Source organism: Lemur catta, chromosome 15 (genome assembly GCF_020740605.2).
Source record: "Lemur catta isolate mLemCat1 chromosome 15, mLemCat1.pri, whole genome shotgun sequence".
Classification (NCBI taxonomy): domain Eukaryota; kingdom Metazoa; phylum Chordata; class Mammalia; order Primates; family Lemuridae; genus Lemur; species Lemur catta.
In genome coordinates this window covers 50,303,032-50,326,934 of record NC_059142.1, presented here as the reverse complement: position 1 = coordinate 50,326,934, position 23,903 = coordinate 50,303,032, and the positions used below count along the sequence as shown (strand labels likewise).

Here is a 23,903-nt window from a genome sequence, read left to right as displayed (position 1 = left end):
CTGAGGCTACAAAGCCTAGTCCAGGAGTTGTATAAACCAAAGAGCTGCTCGTTGTGCTGGCCGGAGCATAAAAGCCTGGGGCCAGGAAGCAGTGGCCCCCTTAGGGGATTCTGCAGCACAGTGTCTCCTCCATGCCCCCTGTCTGCTCCCAGCCAGGGAAAAGCAGCAGGAGGTGAAATCCACAGTCCCCACAAGTTGCCCTCGTTACCTTCCTGCCGTGTGTGGGAGCCGGGCAGGCAGGCATCTCCTACCCCATTTTACAGATGGAGAGACCGAGGCTCAGAGGTGGTCTAGCTTGCCAAACACCCACTGCAAGGGATAGCGAGAGAGGTGCCCCACCTCCAGGTGGGCCCAACTCTTCAGTGGAGGTAAATGAGTGCAGCCCCTTCAAAAGGGGTACATACAGTTGTGCCCTGAACCCCCAAACGTGCCAGCTACAACTGGCCTTGGGAAATGCCCATACTGTTCCTAATCAGTGCCCTGTCACTCAAAATATGATGCAGGCACCCACCTGCAGCTGGGTAACGTGTGCTGTAGCCTCGAGATGGAACTTTACCATCCGTGGAAAGGAATGAGGTGGTGATCCAGGCTGCGACACGCCACACCTTGAAAACATGATGCTAGTGATTAAGCCAGTCAAAAAGGCCCACACGCTACATGACTCCATTTATATGAAACACCCAGAAGAGGCAAATCCATAAAGAAACAAAAGTAGATTAGTGGTTGCCAGCAGCTGGGGGGAGGGAGAAACGGGAGTGGCTGCTAGTGTGCATGGGGTTTCTTTGTGGGGTGTTGAAAACGTTCTGGAATTAGATCGTGGTGATGGTTGCACAACCTTGTGAATATACTAAAAACCACCGACCGGTATACACTGAATGGGCGTGTCATGTGGTATGTGACTATGTCTCAATAATGCTGTTATTTCTTAAAGACCATGTAGAAAACTTAAAGCTCTAAAGATAATCGGGGATTGGGGGCGGGGGGGCTCTTCTGTAACTGTTTCCTAGGGAGTTGGAGAAGGAGAAGGAGGTGGTTAGAACACAATGACGTGCTTTTGCCCCGTCGTGCTCAGATATGATGTGGAGTGGCATGCAGCCGTGTTCTGGGGTTGAATCAACAGTCTGGGCACGTGGAGTGAATGCCTGACTCCCCGTGCAGTGGGACGTGTCTCTCTTCTCTCCTTAGGTATGGGCAGCTGAGTGGCATGGTGGAGCCCCTAGCGGGGGTCTTTGGTGCCTTTGCCGTGGTGCTGGCCGAGCCCATCCTGCCCTACGCACTGGCCTTTGCTGCTGGCGCCATGATCTACGTGGTCATGGACGACATCATCCCCGAAGCCCAGATCAGGTGGGAGAGCTCCCCTCCCCGCCTGTCCCTGTCCTGGCCCTGGCCCAGGCCCCAGCCTTGGGACCTGCTTTTTCCTCATTTGCTCTTACTTCCTTATTCCCACCCCTTCCTGCCCCTTCCCAAGACCACGGCCACCCCCTCCTCAACTGTGCTCTCTGAGACTAACCAAGGGGCCAAGGGCAAGAGACAGGGATATTAGCCGGTGGCATACTCACCTGCCCCTTGTCCCTCTGGTGAAGCAGACTATCATTTTTGTACATTGTCTCTTGCTTTAGATTTTTCTGGGCCTGGAATAAGAGGAGAGATGAGCTCTAAAATGTGAGCCTAAGCGATACACACACGTTCTCGTTGTCTACCTGTAGGCCAGGTGTTGGGGCGTGGGGGCTTGCTCCGTTTCATTTTGGTTTTTATAGCAGAATCATTTTGAGGCTCAGATAAAATAATAAAGTCAGATTAGATAATATCTTCAGGAAATAGTCACCACTCTTTATTATCGAAGCATGGGCTCCAGAGCCATGATAGGTGACCTTGGGCAGGTTACGTCTCTATGCCTCAGTTTCCCCACCAGTAAAATTAGGGTAATAATGATACTGACCTCATGAGGTTGTTGTTTGGGATTACATGGGTTATTCAGTTTGCCTGACATATAGTGAGTCCCAATGCATGTTACCATCATTAATAGTAGTACATTTTCTGTTGGAACTGGACGTTGCAGAGGATGCTTTCAGCCTAGACCATGTCAGGCGGCATTAAGGTCTTTCTCTCCTTCCTCCCCTTCCCTCCCAGTGGTAACGGGAAACTGGCGTCCTGGGCCTCCATCCTGGGATTCGTGGTGATGATGTCACTGGACGTCGGCCTGGGCTAGGGCTGAGATGCTTCGGCCCCCGGAATGACAGCACGAGGAGGCGGCCATGGTTGGCTTCTCTGGGATCACAAGCCTCTTCCTTCACATTAAAACATTTTTCCTTTCTCTCCTCATCTCATTATCCTGATTAACTCTGATTATACTATGACAGTTTTTACTTTGCTTTCAAGGGAGATACTGCTTTTCTTTGAATTTCAAGGTGTCGTGGAATTACACATTTTTGTTTTGGCCACTGAATGGAATCTTTTTTCAGTGGGATTATCAAGAACCTAAAGATCAGGGAAATCTCTGCTTTGGAACCTTCAGTCTCCCTCACTGGACTCGTTGGCAACTCCTCACCTGCAGAAGCAAGCTACCAAGAGAAGTCTCCCAAGCACTTTGGCCAAGGGGACTCCGAGCAGAATGGCTAGCACGTCCCTCATCTGCCCATCCTGTTCCTTCCCTGCTGATCCTCTACCCACCCAGAACACCAGAACCGAACATCATGAACATGGCAACCCACTTTCCAAGGCCAAGCCAGCCCAAAGAGGAATACACCTTCCTCTCCCTCCCCCAAAGGGAGGTACTGCCTGGGAGGGGGACACGGACAAGGGAGAGGAAATCGGCTAGTCTTCTTTTTTTTTTTTTCTGAAGGCAAAGATTAACATTATTGAAGTTAAGGGAATTCAGCCAACTGAACACACAGGGAGCCCTGTGAAAAGCCAGCAGAGTGTGGCTTTGATAGGAGGCATCCTCTGCTCTCAGTGGATTCCAAGAGCAAAGTGTTTGTCATGGTTTCCAAATCCCCTAGGCATTTATTTTGATAAGCTTACAGCCTTCATTTTTCTAAGAGATGTGGGAACACCAGCAAACTGCTAGAGCTCAAACTCTTCATGTACTCATGGAGGGAGCCACTTAAGTTAACTTAAGCGAATGAAGGACATTTGGAATCTGCAATGGATCTCCTTCCCTGTTGACCATTTGGTGCCGTGTAACCTGGCCAAGAACCTTGAGCTGCAACAGGCTTTGCTGGAGTCTAGGCTTAGGGTGGAAAAGGAAGAAAGGTAGGAAAAAAAAACCCAATATTTTTACATTCCCTTTTAAGGTAAATTTTAGCCAACTTGCCATTCTGAAATGACCCTAAAAAATGACTTGATGACTTGAACCAGACTAGAAGCCACCCTCCTCTTTTATACACATAGCTTTTCTTCCAGTTGGGGAAATAAGACCTGTCTCCTTCAGACACAGCTAAGGCCAGCCGTCCTCATGGGTCAAAGGAGCGCATGGGACTTTGCTGAGCTCTGCTGAGAAGCCAGGCAGCCCCAGAGCCAGGTATTCGGGCGTTGTGTAGTCAGTGCCTGCTGTCCGAGTTTACATGTTCAGTTGCTTCCAAGGGTGAACCTCCTGCTCTGTGAATGCTCCAGGACCCCAAAGGCCAGCCCTGGGCGGGGTCTGTGTATGTTCTTCCGAAAGCACTGATGATCAAAATCGAAGACACATTCAAAGGTTTGATTGGTCGAGATTGACTGGTTTGGTGGTTGGTGTATGTGTATGTTTTAATTTTTATGTCTTTGTATGTAGTTCCACATAATGCAGATTGTGCTTTCTGATGGACAAGACCTCATAACTGTGATGAATATCAATAAAGGGGATATTGTTGTGGATGACTAGTATTACGTTCAGTCCTTCTCAAAGCCACTTCCTTCCAGGGATGATAACATAAGAGCTAACTGAAGCTGGAACTAACATCTCCCCCACCCAACACCAGGGGAGGCAAAGGACAGACCTTGGATGAGAAGGGCTAGTCAGATTCGTGGTTGCAAGCAACAGCGTCGAACTCCAGCTTACTTAAACAGGAAAGGAGACAAATGGAAGGCGAGTAGGGAATGCACAGGATCTTTAGGAGAATCAAGCTTGAAAATGGGTTGGATCCAAGAAATCCAGGGGTCTGGGACCATGGCCCAGTCATACCTGGAAAGCTGCCTGGTTTAGGTGCCACGGCCCCCAGTGCTGGCCCCTCCATACTGGACACCTCTCCTGAAAGCCCTCGGTGCTACCACCACCACCACGAGCACAGACTTTGAGCTGATCCTGTTCTTTGTGTCCTGGCCCCACATGCAAATTCTAGACAGGAACAGCCAGCTGCTGGAGCTCAGATCCTGTGTCCCTGAACTGACTGGTCCTACCCCTTACCAAGACTCACCTAATAGCAGATTTTCCAGATTTGGGAATGAGTTCAGATGGTGGAGAGCCAAAAGAAGAAAAAAAAAAAATCTATCAAATTGATTACAGCCTTCCTCTTTTGCGGTTCAATATCCACAATACTCTAATTCCCCTACTTTCCCTTAAAAAAAAAAAAAAAACTTTCTGCATAAAATACGTAGCTATTCCTGTACAATCAAAACTTCACTCATCCCCTTTCCAAAGGGAGTGAGCCCAGTGTTTTTGAATTCCTGTACTCGGCTTCTCTGAGTCACGTCCACTCCTCCTCCGGTTGAGTCATAATCCCATCTCGTTTCTCTGTAATCTTGGGGCTGAGGGGTAAGGTTAACCATAATCATGCACCCCACGCACAGCAGAATGGATAAAGGGAGAGGAGAGAGAGGCAGTGAGTTCGAATATGTAAATATACACATGGCACGGGAGGTGTAAGTAGAGGCTACAGCTCTCATTTGCTCCCCTACAGAAGAGACCCTAGGTGGTCTGTGGGCTTCCCACTTCCAGTTTCCATTCCAGGTTCATTCTTCAGCCAGGACCTTGGATGGATGAGGCATGATGTACAAGCTGTGACCCTGTCCCTCCTTCCTGAGGGCACAGAGACCAAGGTGGTCCTGCCTGTATGCACGATTGCAGCCGTCTCCCTTTAACTTCCACCCCTGGAGGGGGAAGGGAGGAAGAGGAAGAGGCTCAGGCTTCTGAGCAGACCCCTTGAGTTTCATTTATAGCCCCTGCCCTGGCCTGTCCCCGTGGTGTGGCAGCATTGGTATTTCCCCAGGACTAGTCACTGCAGCCAGCGTCACAACCCGATTCTTTGGCCTGTGAAACTGCAGGTGGCCTTCTGACATGTCCAGGCTGTTGTATCACCCTTTTTCTTGTCAACATGTACATGCACTCTAATTCCCCGTTTTCCGTTTTGAAGAAAAGTTTCTGCTTTAGTGGAGCTATCCCTCATACGATCAATACTTCATATATCCCCCTTCCGAAGGAGTTACCCAGTAACGGCCAGCTGCCCCACGGTGGAACATTGCTTCCCTGGGTACTGAAAACCCTAACTGGTATGGTACAAAGTTGAAGAGAACGAGAGTCATTAAGTAAAGTGGAAGTTGCACCACGCTGTTGCCCCTTCTCAGACCCGTTCAGTCTGGCTGTAGGAGAAACAGCACCACACACTGTTCACTGGCTTGGAACAAACAACCGTCTTAAATGACAGTATCTCAACCTCATTACACATTGTCTCTGCGTTATTCTGAAACTAAATCTTCAGTAAGTCATGTCACAGTTCAATACAGATGACTGCTTTGCGGGTGACAGGGTCCAATTGCACGGGTATCACCCGCTGCCTCCCCTCTGTCACTGTAAAGTGCATCGTGGTCAGAAGCATCATTGTACAGCATACGACAAGCAAAGGATTCAGTTCCCAACCCAGACATAGGAGCTCATTTCAGTGAGGAGAAATCCCTGCCCTTTCTGTCATGGGAGGGATCCAAAGTAACGAGTCTGCAATGAGTAGTCCCCAGTGTCCCTGGAGTAGGGCCAGTGACAGGTCAGGCGTCAACCCTGATGCTGTGTGCACTCGGGCCGGGTCTGCACTGATGATGGGAAGCCTAAGAGGGGGGGATTTGTCACAGTCCATCTTTGCCATCACGGCCACCTTTGTGCATGAACCAGCTGAGAAAGCAATGATGCCCCTGGGGAAAGAAATTGCCACACATGAGTAGAGGGTCTTTGTCCATTTAATTATTCAGAGGCTTCCCTTATAGTAGGGATTTGGGGCGACCTTTTACTCAAGGAACAATTGTTTTCAAATTTGGCACATTCTGAGAAGTGAAGCCATACATGTCTCCCCAAATCTCTCTGTCACTAAACCTCCAATCTTGCTGTTGTCAAGCTCTCGACCGATTGAGCAGACCATTTGTCATTGCTCAGAAGTTGGTGTGGCTTCTTGCATCAAACTTCCCTTCCTTCCAAGCAAAGCGGACATAGAGTTATGTGCTTAGAGTTCTCCCTTCTGGGAGGTTTTCCTTCTCACCTGCTGTTCTCATTGAACTATAGCATCACAGCCGTCCATTTACAGAGCAGGCCAGCCTACCCTGCACACAAGGTGGGCTCAGTGGTTTTTCATCTCTCAGTTACTAATTCTTGGGAAACCCCCCTTGAGGCCATAGGTAGCCTGGTGGGGACAGGAACAGGCACACGTGCACATGCAAGTGACTTGTGCCTTCAGCCCTGGTCAGGCCCGGGTTCACATACTCCATTTCCAATTGGTGACGGGATTTCATGGCTGCAATAGAATACCCACCACCTGATGGGCGCCGTGGGGCACAGATGACACCCAAGGCGTTAGGGATAATCACCTGGTGTCCAGTGGCCAGTGCACTGAGGCTCAGCAGTCACTCCCAGCTTCTCACGCCGGCCCCATAAATCCCTTATCTCTGCAACAAGTATCTGTGTCAGTAACTTCAGACCAATTTAAAATGTTCTTCACCCGTTTATTAAGCACCTTAAAAATCCATTCCAACATATGTTTTCCCCAAATTAGTGAATAAAAATTAGAAAAACCCTGAAATTAATGTTGTCTTCTAACCCCTATCCTCCCTGGTTTGAGTTTGCCGCTGCCCCTCCTTCCGAAGTGCGCTGGGATCTGTCAGTTCTGGAGACAACAGGTGCACGAGGACACCAGCTTGCTGTCGCAGGGCGGCTCCCGCAAAGGAGGCCAAGGAACTGTGGTGTCTTCAAGACGCGCTTCAGAGGCTGAAGAGGGAGTTTCAGCTGTCCCAGGAGGCTCTTTGAGGATGGGTGGTGCAGAGAACTCCAGATTTTCCAAATTCTCCTATTTATCTCCACTTAGATTCTCTGGGTCTCACTCCTTCCTGATTGAGGCTCTGATTTTCTTTGGAAAAGCTATAATTTTACCAGTGTAGAAATTCAGCCAATGCTCAAGATAGAACTTTACTCTTGGTTTTCTAGTTTGTCAGTTGTATGGACTTGAGAGGTAAGAGAATATTCCAGAACTGTCAAAGAAAGCCCTTGAGCTGATAACTTTGGGACTTCAGCTTGCCAGTGTCCTACGTGAAGCTGCTTGGTGTCACCTATGGAGACTGCCTGTCGGGCCTCATACCCTCAACTGTGTGATGGCAGAAACGGCTCATTCCCTGCAGCCCTGGCCTTTGACGGACCCCTTGTTCCAGGTGACTGGTGTGGAAAGCAGAGAGGTGGGGTAGGTATTAGCGCCTGAATCTCCTCTGGGGCCAGAACAGAAGCCATCTCGTCTTGCTGTGCTGAGGACAGGGCACCGGCAGGTGCTGTGCGCTCTCACCACTTCTTTACTCCCCCAGTGAGTTTGCTATTCTTATCCCCACTTTACCTACAGGCAGGTGCAGTCCAGAAGTCTCCCTGCCAAGGTGCTGCTAGGCGGGGCAGGGTCGGTGCTCAGGGTGCCTGGAGGCCGCATGCTGCAGAATTGGACTCGGCGCCCCGCCTCGCCCGCACTCCACGGTTCCAGGGCGCAGGGTCCTGCGCACGTCCCGCGCCCTCGGGTAACTGCTGGGTGAATCTATGCAAGTTGGAAGCGATGGGAGCCCAGCAGCTGTTCTGTGCCCCTCCCGTTTAGATGGAGGCAGGACTTACAAGCAGCAAAGGGGCAGATCTGAAGTGTGTATTAATTACACAGCTCCACGAATTTTTACCTACGCGCCCCTGCGCCTGGCCCTGCCTGAGGGGCTTCCTAAGCCACGGGCGTCCGTTCCCAAAATCTCGGTCAGGGCCCCCTGGCCGGTGCTCAGCGGCCCGCAGATGTGATCCTACGCGGCCCTGCTGCCCGGGCCAGGTGAGCCAGGGCTGCCTGTCCCAGCGCACGTTCCCGGGGCGCGGCGCCCCGACGGCGGAGCCTCGGGGCCTGGGCGTCCCCAGGCGCCGGGCGGCTGTTTACCTGAGCTGGGTGGGGCCGCGGGCAGGGGCGGGGGCGCCCGGGCTTTGCACGCAACTGGCGGTGAGCCCCGGGGGAAGAGGCTGAGCCGGAAGGCGGAGCAACAGGGACGCCCTCAGACCTCAGCCACTGTCACCTCGCTTGGCTACAGGCACCGCCGAAGGGAACCCTGGCTTCCTGGGGCTCTGGGCCATCTGCGGGCTGGCTGCTGCCGTTTGTTCTTTCCAAAGGTGTATCCCGATTTAGGGGTCCTGAAATGTCTCCAATTTGGAGAGGTTCTCTGGGAAAAATAATACAGAAGTACAAATACACAGTAAAGCCCAGGGCTTTGCAAGGGTGCCTGTCAGGCTTCACTGGCTTTAAGGTGACCTCACCTCCGGCTCGGGCAGGATGGCCTGAGGTGCTCTGGGTTTGGAGGCTTCTCCAACGCTGCAGGGGCCCCCTTGTGAATTCACAGCCCTGCCCAGCAACGGTGAGAAGGGGTGGTGGTGTGTGCACAGGCAGGAGGAACGCGGCCCCAAGTTGGACCTCTGCTGCCCTGGGAAGAACTGAACCTGTCTCCCTGCTCCTTCCAGAAGGTGCATCTAGGGCCATGGGAGGTGGCAACCCTGACCCTACCGCTGCATTATCTTCAGCCCCCTGCCCTTCTAGTTCTCCTGGCGACAGTGCCTCTGCTCCGCCGGGGAGGGGGCCCTGCATGGCCACTGTCTGTCCCCAGGGGCTGCCACTGGGACCCCAGAGGTCCCTGATGGACCCCCAGGCATCCTCAGGGCACTGGGTTATGCCCTCTGCTCCACCACGAGGAGGACGTGAGTGGATGAGCTGAGAGGCCAGCTGGCTCGTGTTGGCCCAAGGAAAGGCATGTGATTCTTCGCACAGGGTGAACCTCTGGACCCGTATGCCAGCATCCCTGCACCCTGTGTCATCCTCCCCCAAATTAAAAAAAAATCAGATTGGAAATTATGTGGGATCTTTTCTGATACCGTCTCCACTCTGCACTGAGCCTCAATGTTAGTAAATCTCTCACCGGCCTCTCTCCACCTAGCAGGGAGGGGGTGGATCCAGGCTGCTTGGAACTGGTGAGGACCCACCCTGGGGTTTGAGGCCAGGCTAGTGTCTCCCTTCACTGATTATAAGAGCCAAGACCTCCAAGAAGCCCAGGATGCAGCAGGGAAAAGCAGAAGGGCAGGGCAAGCCTGGGGAGCGTGCAGAGCAGAGCCCCTGAGACAACGCTTGGGTTCCACTTTGTCGTTGTGCAGTAAGGGTGTCAGAGGTACACTTCTTCCTCTGACCTTTGCCTTTTAGGGTTAGAGTTCAATATGCAGTATAAGCTGGTTTTGCAGCTTACCCAAGTCACCACCGTGCCCTGGAGGGTGTTCCATGGAAAAGAAGAGTGAACCGATATAAGATTAGTACTAAACTTTTCCAGTTTTTTTCTTCAATGGGAATCTATTCCCTTTCTGCTTTTTCAGTGAAAATCCCCACTTAATGTGTGAAGTTATGGGAAATGTAAATTTTTTCATTTCCTAACAAGCCTGTAACACAGGTTAAAAAAACAAGACTGCTCTTAAATAAACGTTTATGAATCTGTAGATGTCTTCCTTGTGGACGTTGGTCATATGTGGTAACTCAGTGAGAGATGGTCATTGTATTAATATTAGTTTTCTATTGCTGTGGAACAAACCACCCCACACTTAGCAGATTGAAACAACACATGTGATTATTTCAGTTTCTCCGGGTCAGGAATCTGGACACGTTTAACTGTCTCTGTCAGGGTCTCCCAAGCTGCAATTGAGGTCAGCCAGTGTTCTCAGAACGCTGGAGGCGTGACTTGCAGGCTAACTCATATTGCTGACGTGTTCGGTTCCTCACAGTTATGGGACCGGGGGTGCTGCAGGCTGTTAGCTGGAGGCGTCGCTTAGCTCCTGGGGACATGGGCTTTCCCAGCGTGGCTGCCTGTTGCATCAAACCAGCAAAGAGAGCCTCTAGAGTGAGTCAGTGAGCAAGAAAGAGTCTTATATAATGTCACATAATCATGGGAGAGTGACATCCCATCACCTTTGCCATGGTCTGTTGGCTCATAAACCCAGGTCGTATACAAGTTGATTTCATAGGTTCATGGTCATCTTTGTCATCCATCAGGTTAAGTATGACACAACAAACTACATGTAGTTATGACATGATTTTATTCTCTCTCTTTTGCATAGTACGTCCTTCAACATGGTACAAGGAACGGATGAGAGGGATGAGTGAGTAGGGAAGGGAACAGAGTCACAGACACCCACCCGGACCAAAGGACTCCACTGTGTGAGCCCTGGGGACTGTGGTCTTTCTGCCTCTTCTCCTCTGAGGGGTTTCCATGGATTGATCCCCCAGAACTATGGGTTAGGGCTGTGGCCCACTCTTGGCTTCTTTGCATGACCCAGTGACAAGAACTGGAGATGCTGAGGGTGTGGGAGCAGTGTCTGGGTGTCCCTTTCCTTCCCACCCTGTCTTCTTTCCTTAGCGAGGGGGGGCTGAGCACAGAAGCACTTTGGGTTCCAGTTACCATTTCTGTGTAGATCCCCACTGGGATGCAGCAGGGACACCTGGATCCTGGTTATTACCTCTATTTTGGCCCAGGAACTTGCACAAGTCAACTCCCAAGAGGACCCATTCTGTGACAATGGCTGTGACACCCTCAGCCACTGGTTGTTCTTTGCAGGGAATAGTTGAAGGAAAGAAAGTAGGAGACTAGGGGAAAACAGTTGCCCAAAATCAGGGTCCCGCTACTGTATCTGCAAGAGGATATGAACCTAGACATCTCCCAAGACTTTTTTAAAAAAAATACACATATTATATTAATATTTATACTACATATTCAAAACTTATATAATAAAAACAACAAAAATCCTCTAGGTTAAAATTAAGCCTTAACTTTCTTCCTGTGGAACCCAAACTTTAATACTCAGGGAGGTATTTGCAGAATTAACTCTCAAGTCCTCTGGCAGAGATTAAAATGGATCATGTTCTGTAAACCAGCGAGGTTCACGAACCCGTATCATCCTCCTTCCCAAGAGCTATTTCCTTACCCAGTAGGTTGTGCCTGTTTGAGAGGAGGGGTGACGTAGGTGTGTGTATTTGTTCAGTGTAGAATTCTTGGCAAGCTTACTGGGTTGGCAGGCACTGAAAAGTGAAATCCTCTTTTTCCAAACCAAAAGAATTCCAATGCCAATTTCCCATCATCATCCTCACAGCTCCGCCAGGCAAAGAGCCGCCTGCCTCAGTCCACGGTAGACCCAGGCACCACAAACACAAGGTTAAAGGGAAGGTCGGGCTTGGGTGTTTTCCTTGCTGGGCTCTGTCACCTGAATATTCCTTTCCCAGCTGGGAGAGAGGAGGATGAAAGCAGGTGGGTGCTTCGGCCCCATATTAAGGCTGAGGATTGGGGCAGGAGAGGCGGACTAAGGAGGAAGGAGGGAGAGAAGCTAATGGGCGTGCAGACTGGCACCACTGGCATCGCTGCAGAAATGTGCTGCCACGAGCCTGGATGCGCAAGTCACAGACATGGCTTTGGGAACAGGCAGGATTCCTCAAGGGAGCATCCTCAGAATTCACAGCACTAGATGCGTGTCTGTATGAGCGATGACAACGCCGATAGCATGGCAGATTGTGATCAGCCTTGGCAGGGAGCGCCAAGCAGGGCTTTGTGGTTTGGAAAGATGCAGCAAACAGGTAGGTCACACAGCTCCCTCGGAAACACACCCTTCTCTGCCCAGAGCTGCCACCGCCAGCGACACCCCCCCGTGAGCTCAGCTTCCATTTTCTACCCCCGTTTACTGGTCAGGGAGGCTGGTGCCACCTGTTTGGGCCCTGAGGATATTATCCGTAGCACCTGGTGCCCTGCTTTTTGCAAGAGCATCGACTTCCCGTGTTGCCCATGGCCCGTGGATTGGTCAGCACCATCATTCAGTTAGATCTTCTTGGCAGGTATCAGGAGGACTTGAGCCAGCCCAGGGTGTTCAATGCTGAAATATTAATAAGTTACGAAGTAGGTTAAGATCTTGCCAGTCAGAAGGAAAGAGCAGCTATGCAGGTGGATATGTCTGTTACCATTCAAGTATCGAACTGGTTGTTTTCCACGTTACCTCTCTAATCTTAACCTCGACACACACAAGCTGCTAAGAATAAAAATAGCAAGAGGAAAAGATTAAATGGATGGCATTAGCCTGAGCAATGTACCGGCCAAAAATGGAATTGCAGCTCTGTCAAACAGCATGCAAAAATAATAGCAGCGTCCTCCAGATTATTACCTCCAAGTTACCTAGGGAACCAGATGGTTGAAAGTGATCCTTGCCAGTCATTACACCTGGCCGGTTCACCCTTCCTCCTGCTCAGGTAAGTCTTCACAGCCTTCTTTCAAACCACGCTTACTGCCTTGATCAAGGTGTACCCTGTCTTTCAGAGCTGTCTGGAAGTCAGAGAACCTTCTACCCGAACTCTAATTCTGTGATGTAAATCTGGTGCTACGGTAGAAATATTTTGAGAGTAAATGTTACCAGGTTCTCCTCTGGAATCTTACGAGAAATGGTGAGTAGTTTATTGTCTGACGCTGGCAGGAGATTCCTTCTTACTGTCTGGTAAAAAAAAAACAAAACTAATCTATTTTAGCCACCGTAATTTAAAAGCAAGGCCAGGTCTGATCATTCGTTTACAGTGCATACATAAGTTCATACACTTGCAGCTTCAGTCTTTACTCTCTCCGACTTGATCTTTAAAATGCGTTTTTGTTCAGCTTGTTGTTGTGGAGAATTTCAAACCTAGGCTCAAGTAAGCAGAGTGGTGTCACCAACCCTCATGGTCCCAACAACCATGAACCCTTGGCCAGCCCTGCCCCTCACCTCCCGCCTCCTCCTTGTTATTTACTGAAAAACCAGACGTCTTGTCATTTGATTGATAAACAAGTCAGTATGTAGGTAGAGAAGGAAAGGATTTCTTTTTGACGTGACTCCAATATCATTATCACACCAAAAAAGTGACACTATGTAATTTACTCTATAACTGTAATTTCCTATATAAATTTACTGTAATTTCCTATATAACTATAATTTATAGAATTTATATATTGCATATGTTTTATTGCTTTCCTTTAAGTTACGCAGTGGCCTTTGGCCAAAAACAATAAAATCTTACTTGATATTATTCGGCTCAAATATCCTGTATTTCTAAGGCAATTTGTGCTTTTCTCGAAGCTCATTCATTAGCTCATTTCATGCCCATAAACAGGCCTGCGGGGTGAGACCCAGGGATCAGGGCTGAATCAGCACTAATCACAGCTCTGAACTTGCCTTGCCCCCACAGCCCAGGCGACCGTGCCAACGACCCCACCCCAGGGGGACTGCAGACTTTGAACACACCCTCCAGTTCAGTCCCCTCCCTCTGTGTGGAGTGCCAGGGTCAGTCTAGGTGTCTGCTAGGGTTGTTTGCCCAAGGAAAACGCTCGTAATGTTCCTGGCCTGCTGGCTGGCAGTCATGGAGCCGGAGGAAGGAAACGGAGGGGGGTGACCAACAGGATGGGACGGCCAGGAGTGGTTTGCAGGATGTGTCGAGAAATACACAAAAAACTGCAGGCAGCATCAATGAAGGCTTCTTCCAGGTTCTCTTTGGCCACAAAATCCCCAGAATTCTGCAAAACCTGCCGCCCCATTGGCTCCGAAAGAAGAGGTGACCCCTTTCTAGATGGTGCAGCATCTGCAGGGATCTTATTTGGAAATTTGTACTTCTAGGCTCCCTCTTCCCTGCTCTGTCCTTTAAGCTGTCAGCCACGTGAGCCAAGGGTGTGCCCCCCACAGGTTTGGCTTCCTCGTTATGTTTGCTGAAGTTGCCTCCCTAACAGCCCTCTGCCAACATGGGGAAATGATTTTTCTTAATGCGGCGCTCTCTCGGGGCTGCTTTGGAGAAAGGCCGTGTCAGGGTTTCAGTGGCCCCTTCTCTGGCTCTGGCTGGCTTCTGGGAAGGAGAGCCCAGAGCCCCCCTTCCGTGGGACCCCACCCCTCGCTTCTAGAAGGCTAACTGACACATTGCGTGTCAGTTAATGCTGCCTGCTGGAGGCCCAGGGCTCTGCTGGGGAGTGCACAGCGTAACTTGCATTGTGTGCATCAAGGGCCCTGACAAGTGCTGATGGATTTGGCTTCCTTGCGGCTCCAAGCTCTGGGCGGGGACAAAGGGGAGCATTGTTTGGCAGGGCAGGCCTCTGCCTGCGAACCCACTCATTTGCCTGACGGTGGAGACAGGTGTATCACACGCTCAGCGTGCCAGAGCTATCCTGCATGATAAAGATCTAGGCTGTGTTCCCCAGGGCCAGGCTTAGAGAAGCATATGTGGCCTAAGGAATGGCTCATGGTCACTTTCCTTTCCTGGAACTGGCCCCTGGCTTTTCTTCTCTTGGTTTTCTCTTCTGAGCTCCTAAAAAAGAAAAAAAAAAAAAACACCCAGAGGTCTTGTAGGAATGGGAAGGCCAGCAGGACACTGGGCACCTAGCTGGGGAAGGCAAATTAGGACCATGGTGGAGCCAAGGCTGCAAGGTGGCCTCCCGGCTATGCTCCATGGTGACTCCTGCAGAAACCACCTCACGTCTCCCCAGAGACTCCTCCACCCTGACCTACCCCCGCCAGGGGCATGGCGTGGGTAGATATTCTCCTTGCACCTCCCGGGTGTTCCTGTAGGTGCCTCAAACCATTTTCATTCCATTTTTTAAATTAAAATTTTGTTTTTATTAAGTGACAGATAAATAAAGCTTAGCAAGTCAAAGAACTTGATTTTGAAGGAAATCGGCTGTGCTCTGCCCGCCTCTTCCGCAATTCCGAATTTCCTCCCTGGATGCACCTCTTTACATTCCAGTCTGGATATTTCTTTTGCTATTTCCCTCCTGTTTCCAAGACTGAGTTGTCCTGGCATTTCTTCCTGTTTGGGTTTTAGACATTATCTATTGACTTCTTACCTTAACACATGAAGTGCCACGTGAGTTGTATTTAAGTCATGCTAGTTTGGAGCCCGGGGCCTCGTGAAGCATGTGTAACTCACGTATCTCTTTGCCTTTACCATTGTGAACAGTTTTTCCAGTTGCATATAACTCACGCACAAAAAACAATAAAAAATAACAAATTTTTATTAAATTAGGATCATTTTGTTTTTGAAGTTTTTATTCTATTTTTGCATTAATAATAAAACACCGTGGCCCCAGGGAAAAAAAATTTTTTATAGTGTGGCAGCCAATATATTAAAAGGTGAAAATGTCCTCAGGCTTTGGCTTTGGCTTCATGGAACAAAAGTCCCCTGGGGTGTGTGCACACAGTCACACAGACACCTGCTGGAACAAGTGGGCAGGAGGCTTCTGCAAGGGCACCTGGACCACCTGCTTTCCAAACATGTGGCTCTAAGGAAGTGGGGGGATGAGGCCAGTTAGAAATGGAGTTGGGACCCCTCCCCTTTCAACACTCACACGGGGTTAGCCGTTCTGCCTCCTCTGTCAAGACCTGAAAAATGTTCCCCAGTGTTGAGCGAATGTCTCCGTCTCTCCCTCCATGCTTCTGTTTCATTCAGTCTCTCTGTCTGTCTCATACCCCACGTCTTTGCAGACACATCTTCCTCCAACTTTCTTTTATATAAACAAGGCGCTGTAGGTGAAGCAGGTGGGAAGTGCTGGGTGAGTGCTGGCTATTACCTGTCATCCACGCAGCGGGACACACATCTGGGCGACCTCGCTCTCGTGAGTCCTCCCAGGCCCCTCCGTCCTGCCCCCTTTGCCCTGTCTGTCCCCCTGCCTTTCCCAGCCCAGCGGGGGCTGGCCCTGTTTTGCTGCCAGCCTGTGTCCCAGCTACACAAAGGGGGCCTTTGTAACAGCTCCTTCCAGATGTGGTGTATATGGAAAACATTCCGATCAGAAGGTGCTTGTCCTCTGGACGCCCTGGGAAGAGGAAAGAACCCAGGACAGGGATTCAGGAGTGGTGGTCCCCGGTCTCAGAGTGGAGATTCCCTGAGGGAAATGGAGAAAGTCTCGGGGGCTTTATAGCGTCGTCACCACCATCCTCATCAATTTCATCCGATCAGTTCACTCACCCCTTCACTGACGTCCAGGCAGAGGTCGCATACCCTGCCCCTCTCCTCTGCACGCGCAAATGTGCCTGCCGGTGGACTGGGCTTGGTCACATTCCTGGCTGACCTGACCCTCCCGACAACCAGTGAGAGGTACAACCCAACATCTGTGGTTCACACTCCAGTGAAACCGTGGCTTCAGGAAGGTGGGTGATGTTTAGGCAACAGATCGGGACCAGAGCCTGGTGTTCTGAGTCCAAATCCAATACTCTTCCGTTACAACACACCTCCTCTTTATGGAATTTCTTTAAGAAAAAAATAACAAACCACCCTTTTGGGGTTCGCCTGCAGAATGGTGACCAGGGAATCTGTCACGACACCTCCTATCTCTAGGGATCTCTCTGGCTCCCGTTGCCAGTGATTCTTAGAAAGTCACAGAAATGATTCATAAAACAGAGAAATTGAGGCCCAGGGACATTGGACAGCTTGCCCTGGGCCACACAGCGAGTGAGTCAGAGGCCAGAGCAGGATTGGAATCCAGTTATAGTGGGTAGACCTCGTGGGCCATTTTCCCAAGGCCCAAAGTCGAGAGAGGTGAGAGAGGCTCAGGGCTGAGTTTCAGTCATTCTTAGCCAAGCCCAGCCAATGGCCGGGCCCCATGGTGGCCTTGTTGGGCACCCTCCTCCCTGCCTCCCAGGGGCTCTTCCTGGTTATAGGTTGGCCCCCGTGTTTCCGTAGGCTACCACCCAAGTTTCCATAGGCCAGCCCTCTGTTTCCTGTGTGTTCCCTCCACTCCCACCCAACCTGGGTACTCCCTGTTCCTCGTAGGCAGATGTCCCCTTTAACATCTCTGGGTCTCAGTTCCTCTCTTTACAGAGCACTCTCTTCTGTCTATAACAACCCGGAAGGCTCTCTCTCTAAAACAAGGACCATAAAATGGAACCCAAATTGGACAAAGGGTTTCTGGGCACTTCTGGGCAGCCTGGGAATGTGGCTGGGCACTGAGATCTGCATTTCTTGGATGTGTTGTGGCCTGGGGGACAGCAGCACAGTATTGCAATGGGGCTGAGAATGGGCTTTGGGGTCGGGCTTCCCTGGATTTGAATGAATCCTCCCGTGTGAACCAGCTATTGGTACAATAGTATTACACGAAACACCTGGAGACTCAGTGGCTCACAACAAGAGGCATTTATTCCTACACCTACAGGCCTGCAGCGGACTGTGGTTCTGAGATTGAGGATGGACTCATCTTGGCAGCTTGGCTTGGGGTTGCCTGTTGGCTGAACTTACATTCCAGGCTACTCATATCTATCTATTGCTGCATAATAAAACTACCCTAAAATTTAGTAGCTTAAAACAACAATGATGATTAATTTCTCATGATTCTTTTGGGGTGACAGGGCTAATCTGCTGGTCTTGCCTGGGCTCACTCACGTGGCTAGGGTCCAAGACCGCACCCACTGTCTGGCAGTTCTGCTGGTTCCCCACTGGGGCTCCTCGTTCTCTCCCCTGTGCCTCTTATTGTATAGTAAACTCACTTCTTCACACTATGTTGGGTTCAGAGTCCCAAAAGAGCAAGAGTCCAACACACAAGGTCTCTTGAGGGCCCTGGAACCCACGCACTTCACTTCGGCCACGTTTTATTGGTTAAAGCAAGTCACGAGGCCGCCAGCTCAGGCTCAGGTGTGCAGAAATAGACTCCCCTTCTGGATGACACAAGTGACAATTCGATATTACAAATGGACGTGAATTCAGGGTGCTGGGATTCACTGGGGGGCTGGGCAGGGAGGTGGTTATTAACAAAGCCTGCCACAGTTGGGCTCAGGTCCACTTACACTTTTTCTGGAGCCACGACTGAAGGGCCCATAGTAACCTGGGACAGGCAACCACAGGAGCCCAGACCACGCCAAGCTGCATGAGCACCTTGAAGCCACACTGCTCCTGGGGAGCTCGCTGCATTTCATCAGCCGAAGCAAGGCGCACGGCCAAGGCCAACATCATGGCTCAGGGATAGTGGGAAGGGGCGTGTGTGTGAAGCTAAATGATTATCCAAGCTACAACAGCTATGACGTTTGAAAATAAAGCCAAGCTACATGTTGTTTAGGGACACACACTTGTATATGAAAACCACAAGGAAAATAAAACAGAATAATAAACAAAATCCAGCATGTTTGTCCTTCTGGGGAGCAGAGACAAGGCCCACCGACAGCTCTGCATGAGCAGAGCCAGAGGCGGTTCCGTGGAGTCCCGGGAGCACTCCACACTCTGCGTCCAAACAGCCAGAGGCGCAGGGCATCCTCGGGATCTTGCGTTGGGCGGTGGATCCCAGGTATTCATTTTGCTACTTCCCAGAAGGACAGCGGCCTCGGGAGAGAGCGTGCCGTGCTGCTTAGGCCGGGGGGCTCCGTCTGGGTTTGAGTCCTGGTTTGCCATTCCCTGGGGTCTTGGGAAAGTGACTTAACCTCTCTGTGCCTTAGTTGCCGCACCTGTAAGGCACACATCCGCGGCAACTGCATCTACTTCCCAGAGTCATTAGGAGGAAGTGCTTACAACAGTGCCCCAGACGTGAATGCAATCAGCAGTTAGAACAAACGAGTTGCATGTGTTATTTTGTGTATATCAACCATTACACAATAAAATAGATTGAATTGGGAGAGGAGACCAGCCTGTGCTCAGGCATTAAGTCAACGCTGATCACATGTCCGCTCTGCCCGGGCACAGGTACTTGCACGCGTAGGGGAGACGCCGGTGAGCCGTAGGCGCAGCACCGTTGATGGATCTATTATAGGAGGAAGGAGTTTTAATACCGCCGTGTGGCTAGAAAGATGCTCCCTGGCTGAGGTGGGAACAGAGGGTTCGAGAGGCTCCCTGGAGGGAGAGTTTCACGCAGCTGCTTCCAGTCCCGCTCTGGGTGTGGGACTGACCGTGGTCCCCTCGTGAGTCACCTCCTTCACCTTCGGAGGAGCTGACAGTGAGTTCTGCCTCAGTGCCGCGGTGGGAGGGATTGCTGAGTGCATGGGGAGGAGCTGGCTATGGGGATCAATAATTAATTTGCCACTATCAAACTGAGACTTCTGTCTCCAGTGGCAGATAAGCAAGCGGAGAGCTAACAGCCAGGAAGGGCAGGGCGGCGTTGACAAACCGGTTGTGAAGGGCAGGCCAGGCGGACTGCAGCCCACAGGAGCCTGTCATTGCTTCATTGTGGCAATGACTTGGGCAGGCATGGGGGGTCTAGGAGGGAAAGCATCACAGGCTTCGGCTGCAGGTGTGAGGGGGGAGCCCCAGCCAGACTTTCTTCAGTCTGCTGGGCCACCAGGGAAAGCTCTGGGGTCCCCAAGGCACGTGGGAGGCCACGTGTTGGTGATTAGCTCACCCTGTTCCTTCCTGTCTGAGCCAGACGGACAGGGGACAGCTGGAAGGTGGAGGTCTCACGTCCCCACTGAGAGGCAACTAAAGTCCAGAGAACTCTGTGATCAGTCCACGGAGAATGGAGTCTGGTGGGAGGCAGGGGAAAGTGCAGGCAGCCTCAGGTTAGACTCAAGGAAGAACTGTCTCCTTGAGCAGTGATAATCAGAACAGCCAACATCGACTGAGTGCTCGCTCTGTGCCCAGCACTGGGTGCTTTACCTGGAGTCACTAATTCCCGTGACCCACAGGGGTGCCCTTTTATTACCCCTTTACAGAGATGAGAAAACTGGGTCTTGCAGAAGTGAATCACCTTGCCCACGGTCAGGTAGCTCCTCAGTCGCAGAAACAAGAATCGAACTCAGCCTCCTCCTGGGTCCTCCAGATGGTGTCCTGCGTCCTCAAAGGTGGGAGGACTTGAAATTCCTGAAAAAGCTTATTGAACTGTGCAGTGGTCCTGAGGTGGTGACTGGGGACTGTCCCTGCCCTCATTGACTTTATCAAATTGAGGTCCAGAGAGGGCGAGACTCTAGTGTAAAATCACTCAGCTAGCAAATCTAGTTGGGAGAAAAGAAAACCCAAAACACAACCAAAACCGAAACACAACCTCCGAGGTTGGCAGAAACTCTAAGGCCGAGTGAAATGCCCCCTCCCCAGTGTGAGGAGTGCTGGGGCGGCCGCTGACCCAACCAATGTCCACCCTCCTTCCCTGCTGGTGGCCGTGCCTGCTCTGCGCTCGTGGCCACAGAGTTAGTCAAAAGGAGACGGTCCACGCACCACTGCCTGTGCAGTTCTGTGAGTCCCTCCATTACCCGCCTGGCAGAGCGGGTGGATTTATGGAACTGTGACGGACCGACTGACGCCACCTGCAAAATTAGGGGTGGCGGGGCTGGGTTCTCAATCTCAGCACTGTGACGTTTGGGGCCGGATCATTCTTTATTATGGGATGCTGCCCTGACATGGTAGGGTGTTAAGTATCATCCCGGCTTCTTCCAACTAAATGCCAGCACTGCTCTGGCCCCCAGTTGTGACAACCCAAAACATCTCCAGACATGGCCCGTTGTCTCTTGGTGGGGAGGTGCAAAAGTGCCCCGGCTGAGAACCACTCACATGGATTAGTTCAAAGTGGGGGTGTGACTGGCTTCCTTCCAACAGTCCCCCCGCCTCTTAGTCCTTGCCTTCTCTGTCCATTCCTGTCCTCCCATCTCTTCCGCGGGAGCTGTGACGACTGGGGACTCAACCATCCGCTCTGTGAGCCAGGAGGAAGGCAAAACCCATGCCCCATCTCATAGCAGAGCAATAGACTTTCCCTCCTTTACCCTCAACGTCCCTGTTCTCCACAAGGTCCCCCAGTGGCCAACGGAGCCTCTAGTCCACGCTGCGGGCGGGGACAGGCAAGCAGCACAAACACCCCTCTGTCCTTTCTCCAAAGGGAGTTTTCCTCCCTCCCTCCATCCTTCCCCTTCCCTTTTACAACTCCGGATTTTTCCCCATGAGTCCACTTGCACTGCCACCCCCTGCCCGCCCCTCCCCTTCACCTCCCTCTCCTTCCCCTGCTACACCTGACTTATTTATTTATCTACGGCTGGAGTGTTTGAGCCGAGGGTTAGTTCGGGTCTATTAAGTTTGCTCCTTTTCCTGCCTGGGAACCGGGTAATGAGTAACCATAGCGTGCTGCAGGCAGCTGTCCCCAGCAAACCGGGAGGGACGCCGCCGTGGGCGCCACATAAGGGAGCGTTTGTTCAGTCCCTTCTCAATGGTTCCTTGTGCAGGAGGCTGGGTGATGGGAGGGAGGGAGGGACGGAGGAAGAAAGAGACAGACACTAAATCACTGCACTTTTGACAATTCCTCTCTTCTCTCCCGCCCCCATCCTCCCTGACCCACGTGGGTCATCTCGGACTGAAGACTTTCGGACTCTCTTGCTGACTCCGTGAAGCCAGGGGAGGCTCACTCATGCCTCGTGGGGTACTTTCTTGTGAGTTGTGGATTACATGGGGCCCGAGGGCTGATTTTTCACACGGAGATGGTCTAGGTGCCCTGGATCCCTCTCCCCGTGTGATTAACACAATGCCTATTGTCCTCTAGTTCATTTAATGATCCAATAAATCTCTAGATATCTATTGCCAACCGTGTGGGCCTGGATGTGCTATAAAGCTGTTTGAAAAGTGCTTTCATAAAGCAGTTCCAGTATGTTGTGGGATTAGTCATATGCCCCACAATCAACATGGGGCTCCGTGGGGCCTTCCTTGATTCGTATCATTACGTAGACAAGAGAGACAGACCGAGAAGTATATTGTACGTACGGCCTTTGGGAAACCTCCCAAGCGATAGTCACCTCCATGCATTCGGCACACAGGGACTAAGTGCCTACTATGAACCAGCTGCTGGGCCTGGTACTGGGCTGACTGCAGAAATGAACAGGGCATGGCTCTGGCCCTCAAGTTTACAACGTGGTAAGGAAAATAACAAAGAAACCCCTGCCCCTGCATTGCAGCTATAGAAAGTAGGATGAGATATGTACATCTAGCAAAATATCTAGGGAGAGGGGAGGAAAGACAGATCAAAATTTGGAGAGTGTGAAAGAAGGCCAGGCTTCAGGAGAAAAAGAGGAAGGGCAGCCCCTTCTCCAGGCAAAGGAAAAGTTTTAGCCAAGAAACAGAGGAGGGCAAGCGTGGGGTGTGTTTGGGGAACAATGAGAGGCTGGGTTGGCTCAGACCTGGGCAGGTGATTCACGAGGGATGCACGGTAGGTTTCAGACAGATTAATCAGGCTGTGCTGTGGAAGGAACATCTAAAGGGGAAGAGATTAGCAATGCCAATTAGACGAGACGCCAACAGTCCAGGTAGAAGAAAATGAGAAAAGACAGGATGGGCGAGAGAGGGAAATGCAGGATCATGGTGTGAGAGTGTAGACAGCAAAGTGGAAGCGGCCCTGAGGCTTGGAGCCTGGGTGACCGAGATGAGAGATCTAGAGAAACAGTACGACACAGCAAGAGGATGCGTCCAGTGAAGGATCAGAACCGAACGCTCTGGTTTGGATGTACCAGACGTGAGGGGTAGATGTCCCAAAGCCATCTGGCAACAGACATTTAGAGCTGGGTGGGAAGTCACGGCTAGCATCCCTCCTCTAACACTTCCTCCAGGGTGGAAACATCCTTAAAGTGTGGGCTGGGTCTCCTCCCTTTGCCGTCTGGGCCCCATCCCTGCCCAGCCCCACGCTGGTCTGTGCCCCAGGATCTGCCCTGGACAACAGCAGCCTCTGGCCCTCTTGCCGCCTGGGTTCCAGCTGAGCTCAGCCCGTGGAGGGCAGAGGAAAGCAGCCTCAGTACCGGGCAGGCGGGTCTACCTCTGGGGCTGCTGTCCCTGGATTCTGGACACATCCTGCCCCCGCCCCTTCTGACTTTGTGGGGGACAAGCCTGCCCACCATTGCTGGTCCCAAAGTCCTGCATGTTCCCTCGTTGGTTTCCCTGAACTTTGCCCATCCTGTAATGCGTAATTCCGGCCTTAAGCTCTCGTTGGTCTCCCAGTGTGGTTGTGCACCTGTTACGACCCCAACTCACACACACACTAAAAAGCCAGCAGACACACAGAACAAACCCTGTCTCTCTTCTTTCACTCCTGATACGTTTGATCAGACAGGGGCTTTATAAAATTTGGACAAATAATCATGACAATTAAGAAAAGCTTTCTAAGCTGAAATGATTCATGAATTTTCTAGATTTCTTCCATCATTCTGAACATCAGTAAACTGGTTCTTGATCTTTTGCTTGTTAACATTTCAGAGTTCTTCTTTGTCATCCTTCATCTGCTGCTGACTTTTCCAGAAGATTTCAAGACTTAACATCAACACAAGCTGCTGTGTCCAGGTGAAGCTACTCCCTTCGAGCAGCTTCCACTGTCTCCCCTCTGGTGCTGGCAGAAATGGAACCGTCACCACCCAAGCAGAAGGGAATTTTATGCAGAAGAACTAGACCTTTTGTCCAAGTTTATTGAGACATCCTCAAGAACGTCAGAAAATTTTTAGCTGGAAGATAGTCAATAGGCATCAACCTGTTTTACACCTGTGCATGTATGTACCCATGCTCTGAGCA

General features: G+C 51.1%; 1 protein-coding gene across 4 annotated transcripts in view; it reads left to right on the top strand.

Moving 5' to 3' along the window:
- SLC39A11 (solute carrier family 39 member 11) overlaps positions 1-3,852 on the top strand; it is a 356,160-nt gene extending 352,308 nt beyond the window's left edge. For 3 of the 4 annotated variants that reach the window (XM_045525211.1, XM_045525212.1, XM_045525210.1), the window contains exons 9-10: positions 1,159-1,344; positions 2,131-3,852. In XM_045525211.1, coding sequence (XP_045381167.1) covers positions 1,159-1,344; positions 2,131-2,209 — 265 coding nt within the window. In that variant the 3' untranslated portion in view covers positions 2,210-3,852. The remainder of the gene's footprint in view (positions 1-1,158; positions 1,345-2,130) is intronic. The other variant, XM_045525213.1, reaches the window with a different exon arrangement.
- The last annotated feature ends 20,051 nt before the right edge of the window (positions 3,853-23,903 follow it).